This window comes from Lissotriton helveticus, chromosome 3_1 (genome assembly GCF_964261635.1).
Source record: "Lissotriton helveticus chromosome 3_1, aLisHel1.1, whole genome shotgun sequence".
In the NCBI taxonomy this organism is placed as follows: domain Eukaryota; kingdom Metazoa; phylum Chordata; class Amphibia; order Caudata; family Salamandridae; genus Lissotriton; species Lissotriton helveticus.
In genome coordinates this window covers 687,161,596-687,179,581 of record NC_136061.1, presented here as the reverse complement: position 1 = coordinate 687,179,581, position 17,986 = coordinate 687,161,596, and the positions used below count along the sequence as shown (strand labels likewise).

Genomic DNA, 17,986 nt, shown 5'->3' with positions numbered 1-17,986 from the left:
CTGGACACAGTAGAACTGTGCTCTCACTGTGTCCTTTATTATCTACACTATAGAGCGGGGCCTCAATTTCCCGAGCCGTTGCCGGGCGAGGAGAGGCCGTCACTCACATAATGCTGGGTGAGTATCATTTATTGGAAATGCCTCTAAATGATTAAGCTAATATGCTTCATTGAGATGCGGATTGCAAATTATCTCCGCTTGTGTGTTGGTGGGGTGGATGTCTGGGTGACTGGGAGTACGTATGTGTGTTAATATATACTGTATATCTCTTGTTTTGACAGGTAGAAGAATTTTTACTGTCTCCAGTGGACATTGGGGCCCCAAGTTCCTGGTAGATATAACAGTATGCAAATAAGCAACTTCACTTGTTTAATTTCCTTGTAGTTTTTGCACCTTTTAATTTGCAGTAGCATAATATTTTTTGTAGGTCCTGACGAAAGCCGGAGCAATGCTCTTCTCGGCTGAAACATGTTGACCATCTTCACATCGCCATAAAGTTGTCCCATATTTTGATGACTAGGCGGGTTTTTATTTTTTTGACACCTAGACGTTCCTTACCAACCTCATTGATCTAGGTAGCCAATTTTATTCAAGCATTATTATTTGAGCACTGCACTACATTAGCACTTTTCTTGAGCACTACTTTGGCTAAGATAAGCAACATTCACCTCCGCACCGATACTGTTGGGTCTGGATGGTGTCTAAGTCTGGTACAACTCCCTTACAATTCCCACATGATGATATTCCGCCATGAGGGTGGTCAGATGGGAATTTCTATAGCCAGTAGTGACCCTTTCACACATGCTGCTCTCAGTTTCTTAGTCATCTTCACAACAGCACACTTCCCCCGACCTGGTCACCTTTTCTTGTTTTTGTAAGCTTAATATTAGGGGCATAAGGTGACAGGTCGATAAACAACCCCTTTTGACCCTCCGTACACCATTTGTTGATTAGTATCCAGTTATACTACACTGTGTAAGAAAAGTAATCTGAAAGTAATCCACTGGTCATTTTACTAAAAAGCCCATTCAAAGTATATGTACTGTATTTACAAAGCATTTCATTTCTCAGTAACAATACTGTGAGTCAATACAAAGTGCATATACAATAACATCCAAACTGTATTACAACTGTATATTTACTGCAAAGTATTTATCACTTACCTGTGTCAGGTTTGCTTGGTTCTAGGAAATAAAACAACTACAAGAATATTTTTATACAAAAACAATTGCTCTGAAGTTCAGTCTTTGAGTGTGTGCATTTATTTGCTGACTGGTTGTGTACCACAAATGCTTAACACTGTCCTCTGATAAAGCCTTACTGCTCGACCACACTACCCCAAATAGAGAGTGAGGTGCTATCTACTTTACCTCTGCCTACCTTTTGGGTTCCACTGGACTCTGTGCACACTATACTTCACTTTGGTATAGTATATACAGAGCCAGCTTCCTACAACAGCAACTTTGCACGTTCTGTGCTGTAAGAGTTTTTGGTGTAGGTAGACAGGCACCCTCCTCCGACAGCGGGACTGCTTGGGGATACAATGCAAAAGGTGAGGAATACACAGGCAGATGTATCCATTATGAGAACAAGTTACTTACCTTCGATAACGCTTTTTCTGGTGGATACAGTATCTGCCTGTGGAACTTGTGTTCCTCTAATGGATATATATTGTTTTTGTTTCACTTGCCTCTCCTTTCATTGTTTGTTTGCATTGTTGGTTCAAATTTGTGGACCTTAAGCTTTATGCAGCTTCTTTTCCCTGTGAGACTGTGTATTTTTACTTTTTCATCTGCTTCTACTATGTCTGATAGCCTTCTCTGTTCTGAAAGTCTCTTCCTTCCAGTAGTTGGACTTTACTCACCTTGGCCTCTCATAGGTCAGTTGTCCCTTGTATTCTTTATCATATTGTTCCTTTTCCTGTTGCTCCTTTTTTCAGGATTTGGCTCTTACCAGCCTTTTTCAGGCTTCTAATCAGCAAGCATAATTTCATAATGCTTTGCCGGTTTTTCTTTTGTTGAGGGGTTTGATTCCCCCCTCCCCCCTTCTCTCTCTCACTCTCTGCTCCTATTTATATTTCATGAATGTCAGCGTGGTGCTGCTTTTATTCTTTCATTGATATATTTTTATATATCACTGTATTATCTACTATCGGTATGGCAATGCTCTATGGACGTGTAGTTCTTAGATATATGTTTATGTAGCTGTATGTCGATGTTTATATATCTACATGTCTTTTCGTAACACAACCTCCAAGTCACCTTTTTAAGATAGTTTTCAAACTATTTTTGTATTTATTACCACCTCTCTGTGGTTCTCACGGTTAGGTGTTTCTAGTGGTGTTCCTCTGTCTAGAGTCCTCCCAGGACAAGACTTGTTTTTTATTTTGTCTTTGAGGATTTGTGGAAGCACGTGTAGGAAGCTGGCTCAGTATATGTTGTACACCTATTGGTGACACTCCCTGCACTGAGTCTAGCCTACCCTAGGAGTCCATAGGCGTCCAGGTGTATAGGGGATACCCCTGGTCAGAGTCCAAAGAACATCATGGGGAAGTCGAGGTTAGGGTTTTGGAAGTTCAGGGCCCTTCCCAGAGGACCCTGAGGAAACCCTTTGGATCCATGGAGGTTGGAGAGTACCCCCACTCATGGATACCCAGAGAAGCAGGATACCTACACCAGGGAGCCCGGGTGCATAGATGTTAAGTGGTGTTAAAACAACCCGTTAAAGTCAATGGGGATCTTAAGTTGTCCAGCTGCTAATGTGACCCTTGGACCAGGTTTGTGGAACCCAAACATGGATTCTGGGTGAGGTGCACCTGAGGAGAGAGGAGACATAGTCCCATCTACCTGGAGTTGTCCGGTAGTTGCAGGCGCACAATGCCCCCTCTTCTCAGGGTACTTCACGGCAGAAGAAGGTCTTGGAGTTGCAGCTGTTGAGCCCAGGTGAGAGTGTAGAACAGGAGCCACCCACAAGCTGTCCACGACTGTCAACGAAATGCAGGAAGGTAAGTGCAGGACTAACAACACGCCTTGGCAAATGCGGCACACACGTTGCAGGAAGAGTTGCAAAAAAGAGGAGCAGCAATGGTTCAGCGAGCTCACACAGCACAGGTAAGTTAGCGCCAGCCTTCAGCAAGCAGGAGAGCCAGCAGGAATCGATGGAGACCCCAAGAGGACCCTCTGGCAGCAGGCACAGGGAGTCACAGGGCAGCCTCAGCAGTACAATACAGATCGCAGGAGATGCAAGGATGACTTCGCTTTTGCAGCAGGGTGATGTTTGAGACTTCAGCTTCTTGGAGCTCGAGGATCTTTGCATTGGAGAGTCAACAATCCTTGGCAGCCACACACGGTGGACAGGGATGAAGTACCAGCAGCTCCGGGAGGGATTGCAGTCTTTAAAATGCATAGAAGGCAGGGCAGGCCTCAGGAGAACCACCAAACCATCACCCGTGTTATAGACCCTAGAAGAGTATTTGGGACAACAGGATCCACAAACCAGTCATTGACTTTGAGGTGCCAGCGGTTGTATGGGAGTGAATCCTCCACTCCAAGGGAGATTCCTTCCAGCTATGCTTGATGCACATATGGTCCTTGTGGTCCTGGAGGATGCACTGCCATGGATGTTGCAGGATGAGTGCAAAGCACAGAGACGAAGTTGCAGTAGGAGACTTTCTACCAGGAGCAGTCTTGTCTTTGTATCCGGCAGAGCCCAACAGCAGAGTTCAGTGTCCAGGAGCAGAAGAGTCTGTTGTAGGATACTGAAGATGAGTCTTGCAGTGGAATCCTTGTTCAGAAGAATTTAGGGTCCCACCCTCAGGGGAGGCCTTAAGTAACCCAGTAAGGGGATTGGACAGCTTCTGCAGCGGCCAACCTATCGGGGAGGGCAAATGATGCTACTCTGATGGTCTGACCAGTCAGATGCTCCCAGGGAGCCTGCTTATCTTGCATTGAAGATGGCAGAATCAAGAAGCCACGTGGTGGAGCTCTAGACACCTCCTTCAGGGAGGTGCTGGAGAGGGTGATGATCACTCCCCTGTCCTTTGCTTAGTTTTGCACCACAGCGGGAGCCAAGGGTTCCTGAACTGGGGCAAGACGGTTTATGCAAGGACACCAAATGTGCCCATCAGAGCAGTCTGGTGGCACTCGGAAGGACCCCCACCCTAGCCCAGAGACACCTAATTCTCTGTTCAGGAAATCCTTTTGTTCTGCCTTCCCCTGCTTGAGTTAGGCTCACCAGCTGGTGGGGAGAAAAGTGTATGGGGTTGGCAGCAGCACTCCCTTGCACACAGGCCCTGCAAGGCTACACAGGTAGTAAGTAGCTCCACCCCTCCAGTACATGGTACTATGCAACTAACTCTGGAATCGGTGTAGTTGCAGGATTCCAACATGTTTGATATCAAACATGACCTGTTTCGATGAAGCCATTATGTAGCTGGACATCTTGAGTTTGTCAGTGTCCACTACATGCCTTAAAATGCCTTCCCCACATTTACAAAGTCCAGAGAACTGAGTCTCAGGTTTGTAGAAGTCTCTCTACAAATGCTGGGGCACCCTCACACTTAAAACCATGCACCCTGCCCGTTGGCTGAACAGCCTACTATAGGGGTGACATATAGAGTCTAAGTGCAGTGATCAGGATATAAGATAAACGTTATATCTGAAGTGAAAGGTGCATGCACAAATTTCACGCAGGCTGCAATGGCAGACCAGCAGACACAGTTTGCATGGTCTTCCATGGGTCGCATACTACATGCTGCAGCCCATGGAAGAACCCTGTTGTACCAATGCCCTGGGTACCTTAGTAACATATAATAGGGACCTACAGGAGTACACCAGTATGTCAATTGTGGGGTGTACAAAGTACGTAAAAGTCTATTTGGAGGGCATCTGATACCAGGGTCCTGGTTAGCAGGATCCCAGGGTACTACAGTCAAAATACTCTGGCACCATCAAAAAGTAGGGGCAACCATGCCAGAAAGATCCTACTTTCCTACAAGGTGTATCACCAATAAGTGTACACCATATACTGAGCCAGCCTCCTACACTACACGCTACAAATGTCAGGTACTTGGAGTCTATGGTATGGGGCCACTGTCTTGTGGCTGATGTTAACTTTCTGATGAAACCCCCTCCAACTCCCCCTCATCTAGCATTTAGGGTAATCCTAGTTCGGGTCTCAAACATAGGTGCAGTGCTCCCCCCTCACAAGCAGAGTTGTGTGCACTGTTTTAATTCCTAAATCTCTCACCAATGTGGGGCCCTCTAGTAGCCCTTGCTTGGCCTCCATGTATTTCAGTTCCTGTCTCCCTCTTGGTGTGGCAAGCCATGCTGGCCGCAAAGGTGCTTGTGCTCTGCTTCAAACCTTGAAGGAGACACTGTGCCTTGGGAAAAAGCCCAGAGGCAACACCAGTGCGGCATCTGGAGCACACAGGGAGTTGGCTGGAGATTGTTGTGTTGGCAGCACAGTGGGAAAACCTCCCTGTTTTAGTTCCCTGGTGCTGTGGTCCATTTGGGCAAAAGTCATAAACCAGCAGAAGGCAGGATTCATCGGGTAATCTACCAGGCGCACTTCGGCAGTCAAGGAGATCTGCACTTCACCTCCGAGACTGGAGTGCACCAGTCAAGTTCGTGTGAGTCTCTGGTGGACGGACCCTCATCTCCAAAATCAGCCACTTTTGTACATACTAGCAATCAGCTTCTCGTGAGGTTGCCTCTCTCATTCCCTCACCTCCATGCATCCCAGGCATGGGAGAATGTTTTTCCTTCAGATCATACTGCAAGTGATGTCCCTTCAGCTATGGGACATTGTCTGTCTTGCAGACATCAGACCAAGTTGTGCAGTACTTTTCAGGTTACTCTGTGGAGCCCACCCTTCTTGGTGGGAGAGAACTTGGAACTGGAACAGCTCTCCCTTTGATACAACTACTGCAAAATGGAGATGTGTATTCTCGGTCTCCACTTTCAGAGCTTGTTTGAGTTGGTTCCCCAGTCTTATGTGCCTCTCAAGCTGACTTCCAGACTCAGCCTTTGAGTGATGCTCCTCTCTGCAAGATCGTCTCCAGACTAAAGTACTCCTAACAGAGGCACAAAGAGTTCTGAGCATTTCCCACCTGGCCATCAACAGCTACACTGAGAGTGATCAGGTCCAGAGATAAAAGGCTGCTCTTGTCTAAAGGGCCCTTCACACGGTGAACGGACTTCAGTCCTATCCTACACTAAATGGCTGTACTTCGGAAAGACTAATCAGCAGTTCTTTCCAGCAAAATGACCTAGCTGATCGATACATCGAACCACTGATTACTCACCCAAAGAATACTCCCCAAAATACCCCCCACGTGCCAGACTGGATCTGGGAACGTTTCTCCAGCTGTGCTCCTGCACATATTTGTTGGGATATTAGGAAAAAATATCTGGGATTACCTTGTCAGAGTGTAACTCTACACATTGTGGATGAGTAGCCCACCACTCCTGAAAGGCAAATAGAAAAGGTCTGGCCATGACTATATGATCACTGCAACCCACTAAGCTGCCATCATTGCTGAACATTTGGGTACCCATGAAAGGAATGGTACTCTGCTGTCATTAAAGAGAGTGCGAGAGGCCCGGACCTTCACGCACGTCAAGTGGCAGGCCTAGGTATTGGCACACATGCCAGATTGGCATGAGGCTGGGACCAAATAATTAGAAAAACAGTACACATTTGAGCACTCTGGGCAGGGAACACAGTTGTACACCATGCAGGGGATATTCCAATCACTCCATCATGCAACATAAATATGTATATTTTATAAGCATCAGAACCAGTTGAAAAAGATTAGTCAGGCTGGGGGTATGCTGATAGGCTGATAGTGAAATGACTAAGGTTTCAGATTCAGGTGAATGAATTTTGCACGCAAAAATAAAGTGGGGCATTATTGGCTAATGTGAATGGATAAATGATGAAGTCTTGATGACTTATACAAATTCGCTTCTCAGGTTTTTTTCCTGACATTTAGTAGTGTGTAATGGGATAATGCCTTTTAATATGTAGGTTATTATTTATAAAGATGGTGCTACATTTCTAAATAAAACAAAATACCTCCAACCAAGTCCCCATCATAGCATTTGCCACTTTGCTCGAGTACTCTACGTGAAGCGTGGTTCTAATCATTTGGAATAATTAAAATAATGGTTTCCATCAATAGAACCAATCTTCCCTTGGTGATTCTTGGGCCCTATAAAACCTATGTTGTTGAAGACATATATTTGTAAATCCACCAGACTAACGATATACATTTAAAATAGGTCACCAACACCTTTCTTGAGGTATAAACCTTTCAGGTACTATCACAGTCTCCATCCATCCGCCCATTCACGTTTTGCAACAACACAAAATGCTTGTAATAGAGACTTATGATTTTTTTCTGCGAACCTTATTTCTTATTAATGACTATTTGTGTGGGAAGATAACATATAATTTCTTTACAGAATAAAAGCTTCTGCCTGGCCTGACAGATAATAGTTTGTAAAGGAAACGCCTCCGTTATCTCACGACACAAAGTATGTGTATTTAAAGTAAAAAACAGAAAGCCAGAAGCGTCTATCTATAGCAAACTGTGGATTGTAGGGTTAGGAAAGTATTGAAACCTATCGGAGTTTTTTAGGAAACATCTTTCCTAAATCCTTCCCTTAACACGTTCTGTCAAAATGGGGCGACTGGTGCCATTTACTCCAGAAACTTGCTCTAAGTGCATCTACATGCATAGGGTGGGAAGTAAATGTAATTTACAAAGCCCGTCCTCGATAGTTCCTTTCCGACAGCTACAACGCTTGAATTTGCTAGAATCACTGTCAAATATTCCAGGGCTGCAAAAGATTGCCAGAACTATGAATCTCTCTGGTTGCATAGAATTCCTTGAATCTCACTCACATATTCAATAAAACAACAAACATAGATTAATCTGATATATTACGGCAAGATGCAACTAATTGCTCTATATCAAGATTTAATGGAGATCTGACATTTATATTACATTTATATTTCTAAATTTGATTTTCTGTCCAAGGGAAGAGGATAGTAGCATTGCTTGTTCATAATGACTAGAGCAAATGCTTGACGTGTTCTATCTGATATACAGGGGGTGCAGCAGGCGTCGTGTCCCGCATCACTGGTTCTGTTGGAAAAGGATTGGCTGCGATGACAATGGATAAAGAGTACCAGCAAAAACGCAGAGAAGAAATGGGTCGGCAGCCGAAGGACTTTGGCGACAGCCTGGCAAAAGGAGGAAAGGGTTTTTTGCGGGTATGTATTTCCACACTTTGAACATGTTACATGCTAAATATTTAAAGGTCTCCTAATGAAAATGTGCTACTTTGTTGACATGGTAAAAACACAACCTCATTTCTATATTGTACCAAGAAATATATTAAATGGTACTGTTTTAAAGCATTCAATTTGCATAATCAATCGTTGGTTTTCCTCCCACAGCTTCTTTGATTAATTTAGGTCCCAAGTCTCAGACTGGAGCAAGAATTTCCCCCAGTTATCAGTGCGCTGGGGACATTTTTAAGTGGTTGGGCAAAAGATCCATCATGAATTGCTAGGAGCCAACATGAGCCAGTTTACCTTTCCGACGGGGGAGTGGGAGGATTGTGGAATTTATTAGTACAGTATCAGTGACACTTGTAGCAAGATCAACAAAATGCCGAACTTTAAAGGTTTTTCAAGGGTACCCATTTTTATAATGCGTAGACAGGTAGCCTTCGTTGGCGCAGTAGGTGCAGTGACGCCGGGGGCTTCGAGGCCTCAGGGCCCGCTAAATTCTAATTATTGCTGTTTTTGACAGTTAAGAGTTGCCAGGGACCGATTTCCTTTCTTGTACTTGGGCCCATGACGCATTAGCTGCTACTAAATGCTTGCAGAGAAATGATACCCGGAGTACGTCATGTGTAGTGTAGCAGAAGTCACTTCTCAAGGTACAAATAGACACTTGGCACACATCCTGTTGTCTTTTGAAGACGAGAGAGGAGCCACACACAATATGGAATTCAGGGGAGATGTTGTGAATTACAAAAAAGGCCGATCACTTTCGCTACCACATGGGGAGATAAACAGCACTGCAGCAGCGTTATTAAACAAGCACTGGCATAGCCATAGGTCTCACCATTGGGACCTTGTAAGTGCTGTTTAGCCATGCAACAGTTGAAGTTGTTGCACAAAGGATATTGCACTGCATAACTAAATACTTTTAAGGTTCCAAAGGCAAGACCTATTGGCTATGCCAATGCTTGTTTTAAAATGCATTTACACACGCAAGAGATGGCCAATGCGGTGGACCCAAAAAACTCTAGTCTAAGTAAAAATTCTATAAAATAAATATTTAGGCAAATGTGCACTTTTACATTGTTAAAAAGATCATAAGAAATGAATTTCCGTAAAGTGCTTGCGCATTGTATCAGAAGCATAAAAGTTTTTACATTGTTCTAAAACCGTGCTCTGTAAAGTGTGTGTGCAACTCCTGAGCAGCACCAGGGCCATTACAATAGACTCATAGCAGCATTTCTATTGCAGTACAAAAAGGCACTTCTCTAGCATCATTAAACAGTCATACAAAGGAGAATGTAAAACAATGTGTATAAAACATTATAATTAAGAATTTAAAAAGGTTCTAAAATTGTATCTTTAAAATTTACAAATGTCACAGATGAAACAGTAATCAGGACCCATTATATGAGGTATAAAACTGAGGAATTACCAGGGCTAAAGGGTCATCTTTAAAATGGCGAATACATAAAAAAAGGGGGTTTTGTTGGGAATCAGGGATTCGTTATGGGCGCTCAGCTTATTGTATGCAAATCAGTATAGTTCAACAAAAATTAACGGATATGGTGCAAACTAGGCAAGGGGATAAGCCCTATAACCCCTTGTTAGGGTGTTGGAAAAATCCACACACAGCAGACAGGAAAACAAGCGCCTAGGCACACATAAGAGAGAGTAAAGTTTGTGTAGTCACAATATACAGGAAACACAACAACAAGTATCATCCAGATGGAAGGAAAAGGTCTTTAGTTGACGTCAATGTGTGGTTAAATCAAGTTGAATCTTTTAATTCCTTTTCAAACGTAAAAACACGGTGGAACGAGCCAGCCGACACGTGTTTCGTCGCACAATGGAGAATTGCTCCGCGACTTCTTGAGGGCTGTAGCATGGACTATCGATCTGTATGAGCACTCAGCCGGTGATAATTCCAACCCGGCTGGGCTAATTATGGGCAGGTGAAGTATTTCAGATATGCAGCGTTGTTTACGGAGATAAATAGTGCACTGCAAATATTCAATAATGTAATTCAAAAACGGTCTTAAGTTATGTTGTACAAACTCGGGTCGTGGGTATGGTACAGAGTGGTGTGTCGTGGTTTCGCATACACTAACATTGACAAGACTGAATACTTCGTACCGAATCATGGCGCTTCTTTTCTGAAGACTCGCCCACGACCCGAGTTTGTACAACATAACTGACTTAAGACCGTTTTTGAATTACATTATTGAATATTTGCAGTGCACTATTTATCTCCGTAAACAACGCTGCATATCTGAAATTCTTCGCCTGCCCATAATTAGCCTGGCCGGGTTGGAATTATCACCGGCTGAGTGCTCATACAGATCGATATACCGTGCTACAGCCCTGAAGAAGTCGCGGAGCAATTCCACATTGTGCGACGAAACACGTGTCGGCTGGCTCGTTCCACCGTGTTTTTACATTTGAAAAGGAATTAAAAGATTCAACTTGAGTTAACCCCACATTGACGTCAACTGAAGACCTTTTCCTTCCATCAGGATGATACTTGTTGTTGTGTTTCCTGTATATTGCGACTACACAAACTTTACTCTCTCTTATGTGTGCCTAGGCGCTTGTTTTCCTATCTTTAAAATGGCACTGTGAGTACACCACATTGCGAATAAAAAATGTGAAACAGAAAACACAATGGTTGGGTGAGTGTCATATTTCAATAACCTGTAAACCTCTATACAGTGTCTAGATCCCAAATTTCTACATAGCTGGCGGAGCCAACAGGTCCTTTCACTTTTATATCCTTGGCAGAAAAATATCACATGATATTCTGTCTCCTCTAAGTTATTACAGGCTGGGCAGCCCAAAACAGGTGAGTTTGCCCACTTACTATATTACTATCGTATAATACCTACTTTCAACTGGGTTGCCTCTATTGTTTATGAGGGTGCCAACCACAATTGAGAATGGTATATGTTTTTCGTCACAATATCACAATTTTATAGTGCATACTTTAAACTAAATAGCCTCCAGGTGTTCATAACGGACCAGAAATCAGAGCTCTGGTGCTGAAGCTGAAGGCCTCACAGTGCCTGCCAGTGGATTAGGATGTTCAGAATACACGTCATCCAATCCTTGCCCTGTCTGAAGCCCATAGAGAACAATGGCCATGTATTCCAGCTACAACTGTGATTCAGGGCAAATGTCTGTGAAAGTTGTCAAAATATTGAGCTAAAGTAAAAGAACCTGCAGTGTTTATGTGTGAGTGGGTGCGTTGGGTGTTTGAAGTGAAGTGAAGTGGAGATGTGAGAATGTGTATTAAGGAGAGAGTGAAAAGGGGGTGCTAAAGTGGAAAGAGATGAGATGTAAGATTATGCAGAAGGACGAAATGAAAAGGGACTACATGTTTAACATAGAGTGAACATAACAGATGTGAGTGACTATGACACTCTGAATACAAGTACTCCTTACACAGGCCTCAGTACTATTTACTTCACAGTCTCATAATTTCAGATTTTTAACATTTTAATTATCAAATATTTTCAATAACATGATTATTGTTCTTCGGATACCATCAACAGCTAAGAACCACTGACAAATCCAATAGTCCCGGCAGGGTTTAGGTGTACATCAGTTGTTTTGTTATATATCTTGATGCAATAGCACAAAGAGCAGCGAGAAAGCAAGTATGCACACTATGGGAATCTTTAGGTTACATGTTTAAGCCACAACCATTTTTGAGCCTACACGCCCCACTTTTTTCATCCCATCTGAAGCCTTGTCTGCACATATTTCTATATGACTGCCGGCAGCCTGAAGCTGTGGGTGCTTCTTCAATCCTGATTAAAGCATTTTCTTCCTAAGTCAGTTCCGCACGCAGTGCAAGACACTGGGCAAGCAAGCAGTTTAAGGGGCCTGAAGTTGTAAACAATCTGCACACAGTAGTAGCCATTGAACTTATTTAATGCAATAGGATATGGGGCAGTAGTCAATATGTTTAAATATGTCAAGACTACATGTCCACAATTGCTTTAAACACCACCTTGCTTTGTCACTAAATTCTATTTAAATAATGCTTTAAAATGCATTATTTGGTACTCTTTTTTTCATACTTTTCTCGGGGATAGTCTCCCCCCAAACACACTTTTTGTCACTCGGGCTCAGTTTCTTTGCTCGCTTGCTACTTTAAACTCCTACACAACTTTTACGCCCTTCCATTTTTAAATGTTACCAGCCGCCACTGGCATCTAGATGCTCTGATGCCATCAGACAGCTCTAGTTTTGGTGAACTACACGAGCAGGGGTAATCACATAATTATCAGTAATTCCCAGTCGAGTAATTTGAAATTACTCTGCGTACTTTGGCATACTCAATATTCTGCCCAGGCTTAACAATGAGATGCAATTTCCCCAAAATCCAGTGAAATTATGCAAAATGCAAATCGGGCATTTTTGTGCTGTATTTTAGTGTGTAATGCATCTTTGTGTCAATCTTGGACGCAAGGACGTACTATTCTCTAAAATAAAAAGTGCAAAACATGCAAATGCTGCTCACATTCTGTCTGTTCATGTTGTTCTGATGCTTTTGCAATAGGGTTTTTACTTATATGACCACCAATAAGTTGCATAATGTAACAGATTTTTATGGAATTTCACAGAATTTTATATAAAAGGGCAATGCAAAATGTTAGGAATTAAACAAATACACTAGTATCATTGAAATTTCACCAGGGGCCTAATTCATATAAGAATCACTGCCTTCATGATTACTGGAATGGCAAGGTATCTGATAAAGAAAGGTCTTAATGTAGGCTCTAAAAGAAGAATTGAACTGAAGTGATCCAACTCACAGTCCTCAATTGTCCCTTTTAGTATCCAACGCCCGAGAAAGTGTCAACATTTCTTCTGAGAGCAACGTCTCCTAGCCTGGGCTTCCTTGGTGCTATTGACAATGTGGATGAATGTCGGGTAGATGAGGTTCAGATTAGAGAAGAATCCAGAAATTCAGGACTGAGTGAGAGCAATAAAAAGCTTGCAGTAGGGTTCTATCACTGGGTGTCCACCAGTGTATGTGTGGAGTGTTGATTTGTAACGTTTCTAACCCCCACTACCACAAGATGGCTCTCTGTAGGGGGCAGAAACCATAGATGATAACTCAACAAAGCACATCAACGGTACAAAATACTTGCTAGCAGAGATTCCGAAATGGCCACCCTAGAGTTGCACCTCTTGTTTTTGAGATGAGGTGAAGCTTGAGGGGCTCCTCATTTGCAACTGTGAGAAGGCCCAAGCCTACTGTGCATATGTTTTGCTCTAGTCCGGTGTTGTTCAATCAACACACTTTAGTAAATCTGCATTGCTCTTGCATTTTGGGGCAAGCTAGCGTGATGGTACTGTAGTACATGTTTGTAATGTGTGTCAAGATTATGGTGCTTGTATTACTTATCATAGTATTGGATATAATGTTTATGGTGAAACTGTTATAGCTCTGTATGTGTTCTTGTTACAGCAACTCTGGGCCAGTAGTGCAAAGCTTCCTGTGAAGTCTGTTCTCAAAACACAATTCAGCTTTATCAGTCCATGCTTCAGGAACCCACTTTTTATGAGGCGTGGTCACTTACTTACACAGTTGTTTTAGTCTCAGAACACTAAAGCCAACAAGAGTGAGATGGAGCTTGGTCTAACCAGATTGCAGCTTAGATATTTCTCAGTACATCAGTAGTGCAGTGTTTCAGTGGCCCCTGAACACACTCTCAACAAGCTTCTGTAGGACTTAAATTGAGTTCCTCCAAGCACCTTGCTCAAATTTCCTAGACCCTACTGAGCATTCTATACAAAATATGTATAACAGTAGTACAATCAGTTGTAATATTATATATATTTTGCAGAAATTTCTGTGCTGATAATACTGTATATGTTGTTGCAACACAATTTTTAGATATATCTTTATTGCCATTTTTTGTGTTTTCTTATTTGGGTTGTTGTTTGTATTATTATCATTTTCTTCCATGAAAAGGACATATGTGGCAACTCTACTTTGTCTCTCTTGCTCTGAACTGATGGAGCGTGTTCACATCATCAGTTCATAGGATGCTGTAGTTTTCTGTATTGGTGTGTTTGATGTTTGTTATTGAAAGGGGCTTCTGTTGAAGACCTGCTTCTGAGCCCATTTTACCCTGTATTGTGAGTTCGCCATGCATCAATAAACTGAAGTACAGATCCACATGATTGTTTGAGTTTTTGGCAACTACACAGAGTAGTAGAATTTGTGATGGAGCTGATAAACGGTATGATAAAAATTACAAACTTCATTTTGCTGTAGGAGACCGGAGCGCTAGGAAGAGCTATTAAAAGAATAACATTCACCTGGATGTTATCAAAGCTGTTTTGCTGGAATGTTTCCAAAGTTGCACTTCTACACTCCTCTGAAGTGTTCTAAACAGGGCGAAATATCATGTAGGGGTTACATTGTAGCAAAATTTGCTGACATTTATTACTACACACGAAAAAAACAGAATAACCCGACTATATTAGGGTTTCTGAATGTGGTATGAAGGCAGAACGTGGATGCAAATTTTAGATATAATACTGCCTGCAAGATAAATAACTACAGTTCCTAAAAAACTGCTGGAGCCGAGCGAGAGTGGGAAAGATATTACAGCCTAGAAATGCATATGACAGTTATTAAGGCTGTTCTGAAGGAGAGCACACACTTAATGTGTAAAATAGAAAAAAGTACACCTGTACATTAAAAAGAAATTTGCTTGAAGGAAATTGTCATAGAAGTTAGTAGATAACTCTTTTTTCAGGTAAAATGAATGTAGTGGAGTGTGGCCTCCATTATTTCCTGCTCACTTCGACCTTTGGCGTGAAAAAATTAGGTCACATGTGTCTTTGGCCTGCTCCTGAAGCCCAGCCCCGGGGATATTTACTCATGTGAAAACATGACAAGGCTGTTTCATCACTGAGCGTGGTGTCCTTGAAGCGGCTGCTGCGCTCAGTGCTAAAGTTAAGAAATATATAAATAAACCGAGCGCGTTGTCAGTGAAGCGGTGCCGCGCTCAGTTTCAAAGTTAAAAAAAAAAGGCTGGTAAAACGTTTCCCTTGAGGAAGCAAGCCAAGGGCACCATGTGTTTGCAAGTTAATTACAAACATATGGTGTCAAAGATCGCTCCCGCCAAACGTGCATGCGTTGCAATTGAAAGCAATGCAACACGTGCACGTTTTTAGGGCAAAGGGGAATTGATGGCTAAAGGTCTTTTTTCTAAGCAGCGCATGCGCGCTGCGTAGGCGAGACCTAAAAAGGCAATAATAATTGTACCTAAATACAAGATATGGGAATCGCTGAATAAGGGACAATTTTTCTGTGCTGTTTAAATTAAGTTAAAGCTGTTTTGACTCACCCACATCCATCGGCTCCATCAGTACACTGGCATTGGAACTCCCCAGGCTGGCACTGTCTTCAAGTAAACACTGAAGGCGGACGGCTGCTGAAAGGGAGAAAAATAACTTGAGGGGATGATGGCATCACGCAGGGCTTCAGTGTACATCACCCTTTGACACCAAATTCCTTCTGCACCGGTCTTGTCTTGTGCTGCAGCCCCTCTCTTATTATATCCCCGAGCAGTGAGAAGATAAGTCACTGTCCAGACATTTTCAGTGGGCAGCCATTCAGACCCTAAATTTAAGACAATGCTCATTACGAGGAGCACGCAGCCAGATACTTTTAGCATTGCTTTTAAGACCGAGGCAAAGCATTTTTACCTGCTGGAAATTGGAGGGCTTGGCCCCTGTGTCCTATAAGAGAAGCTCCCACTGCCATATATACACAAAACCAAGGCCGGTTCACCCCTCAAACATTACAGCTGAAGCCACATGGAAACAATGTCCCACAAATATATAAATCAGACCCTGCAGTTGGCAGCCCAGTTCATTTTCCCCCACACCTTTGTTGACACATGTTCTGGAGCCTTTGAGGTGTTCTTGATCTTCTTTCAATGTTTGTCGAGTTGTTTTTTCTATTTTGGGGCAATATCTCCTGCAAAGTCTTAGGGCTTTAAGCCTGCTGCAAGTACTGTTGACTCACGCCAGTTACCGATCTGCACAACACCGTCTTTGTGGTGAGGGTCATTCCCCAACCCTCCTTCTAGCTCGTGCAGTGTACCTGAAAGCAATTAGTGTGACGGAAGCCAAACTGGTGGTGAATTATAAAGGACTAATATTGTTCCTATTCAAGAGAGAGCTCATTCTAGCTCTTGGTCTAGGAGTTGTTCTCCATTCAGGAAATATTAGAAGCAGAAGCAACACCATAGATCATCTCATGGTAAGAAGAGGTGGGGAGTAAGAATCTAGTATTCCCTTCCTATGAAACTTTTCTAGTCCCGGAGCCCTTGCAAAAAACGTCTTTTCCTACTATTTGTTCTACTGCACGGCGGTTTCTGGCTTTCAAGCAGATTCTGCTGGAGGTTTTGGGTAAGCGTCGCTCTGATGCACGAATTCAGTCTATTATGGCACCTGTAGCAGAGCCTGAGACCGTTGTGACACCGGTAGCTTTGGCTGTGTCACCAGTCTCAACTTCATGCTAATTTCTTAGCTCCTTCGGGCCCAAACTCAGCATTTATGTTGAGTTAAAACTTAAGACTTGCTAGTAGCGAAGTTTGCTCCAGTGTGGTTCCAAAAGGAACGGTTTCAGTGACTGCTTCTCTGCCTCGCTCCAACGTCTAGGTCTGGATTGAATTTTATTGTCTGCTAAGAAAAATACAGAGTCATACCTAACAGAGCATTCTTTTCCAGACTTCCCAAAGATTTCTGTCATGGAGCCCATGCATTTGGCTCGGATTCTGATCTGATTCAGATATCATGTTGCTCTTGGTAGAGAAACGTTGATAATGGAGTACCGGAATACTAATGGTCTTGACACGTCTCTTTAGCACAGTTTTCCTGTTTTTGTTCCTTTTTCTGGCTGAGCAGGTTAAATTTTCAAGAGTCATTAAGAAAGCTGTGAAGGTTCTTGCTATTCAAATTTACAGTATAGAATAACAGTTATATTTATTAATATAGATCTTGGCTGGTAAGCAGACATCAGGTTTGTTAACATTCATGGAGACACTTATGGATCCGGGGGCTTGTTTGTGGGATAAACCACAGTCTAATATAATGGTGTCACCAGTGGCAATGCAAAAGTATGACGCTGCATCTCCAGATCGTCCTTAATAGGCATCTCACTTCACTCTTCTGAGAGTTTGATGATTGAGGATGTGGCATCAAAGGTAAAAGCAGGAATCGTGTCTTCTGTCCCTGTAGTTAGAGAGTCGAAAATGTTAGACTCTTCAGACTGAAAGATATTTTCTTGTGCCAGTAGTGTTCATTTCCGTTTGCAGTTGTTGGATATGCCATATGATGGCCATCATTTGTTGGAACAGAAGATGGAACCATCCTTGAAAAGGGAGAAGTAACGTAAGTACATATCTGAAAGAAACAGGTTAGTGTTAGATTCCTTACCTTAGAATATCCCCAGGCGTCAGACTGGATCCGGAAAGTTTTGCGTAGCAGTACCCTTGCGCGTCGGTAGGCGTCGTCTGTGGCTCTGCGTCCGTCGTCGGCGTTGTGATCGCCGGAATGACCTTGTCGGAGAACTTAGACGCCGCCCTCACGCTCTGACATCAGTTCTTCTTTTTTCCGTGCCAGCAAGCGCATATCCAGGAAGAGCAGTACTTTG

At 42.9% G+C, this 17,986-nt stretch overlaps 1 protein-coding gene across 2 annotated transcripts in view; it reads left to right on the top strand.

Moving 5' to 3' along the window:
• Positions 1-17,986, top strand: part of VPS13C (vacuolar protein sorting 13 homolog C) — a 2,773,485-nt gene that overhangs the window by 2,326,518 nt on the left and 428,981 nt on the right. For both annotated transcript variants that reach the window (XM_078680824.1, XM_078680823.1), the window contains exon 76: positions 8,117-8,280. In XM_078680824.1, the coding sequence (XP_078536950.1) occupies positions 8,117-8,280 (164 nt within the window). The remainder of the gene's footprint in view (positions 1-8,116; positions 8,281-17,986) is intronic.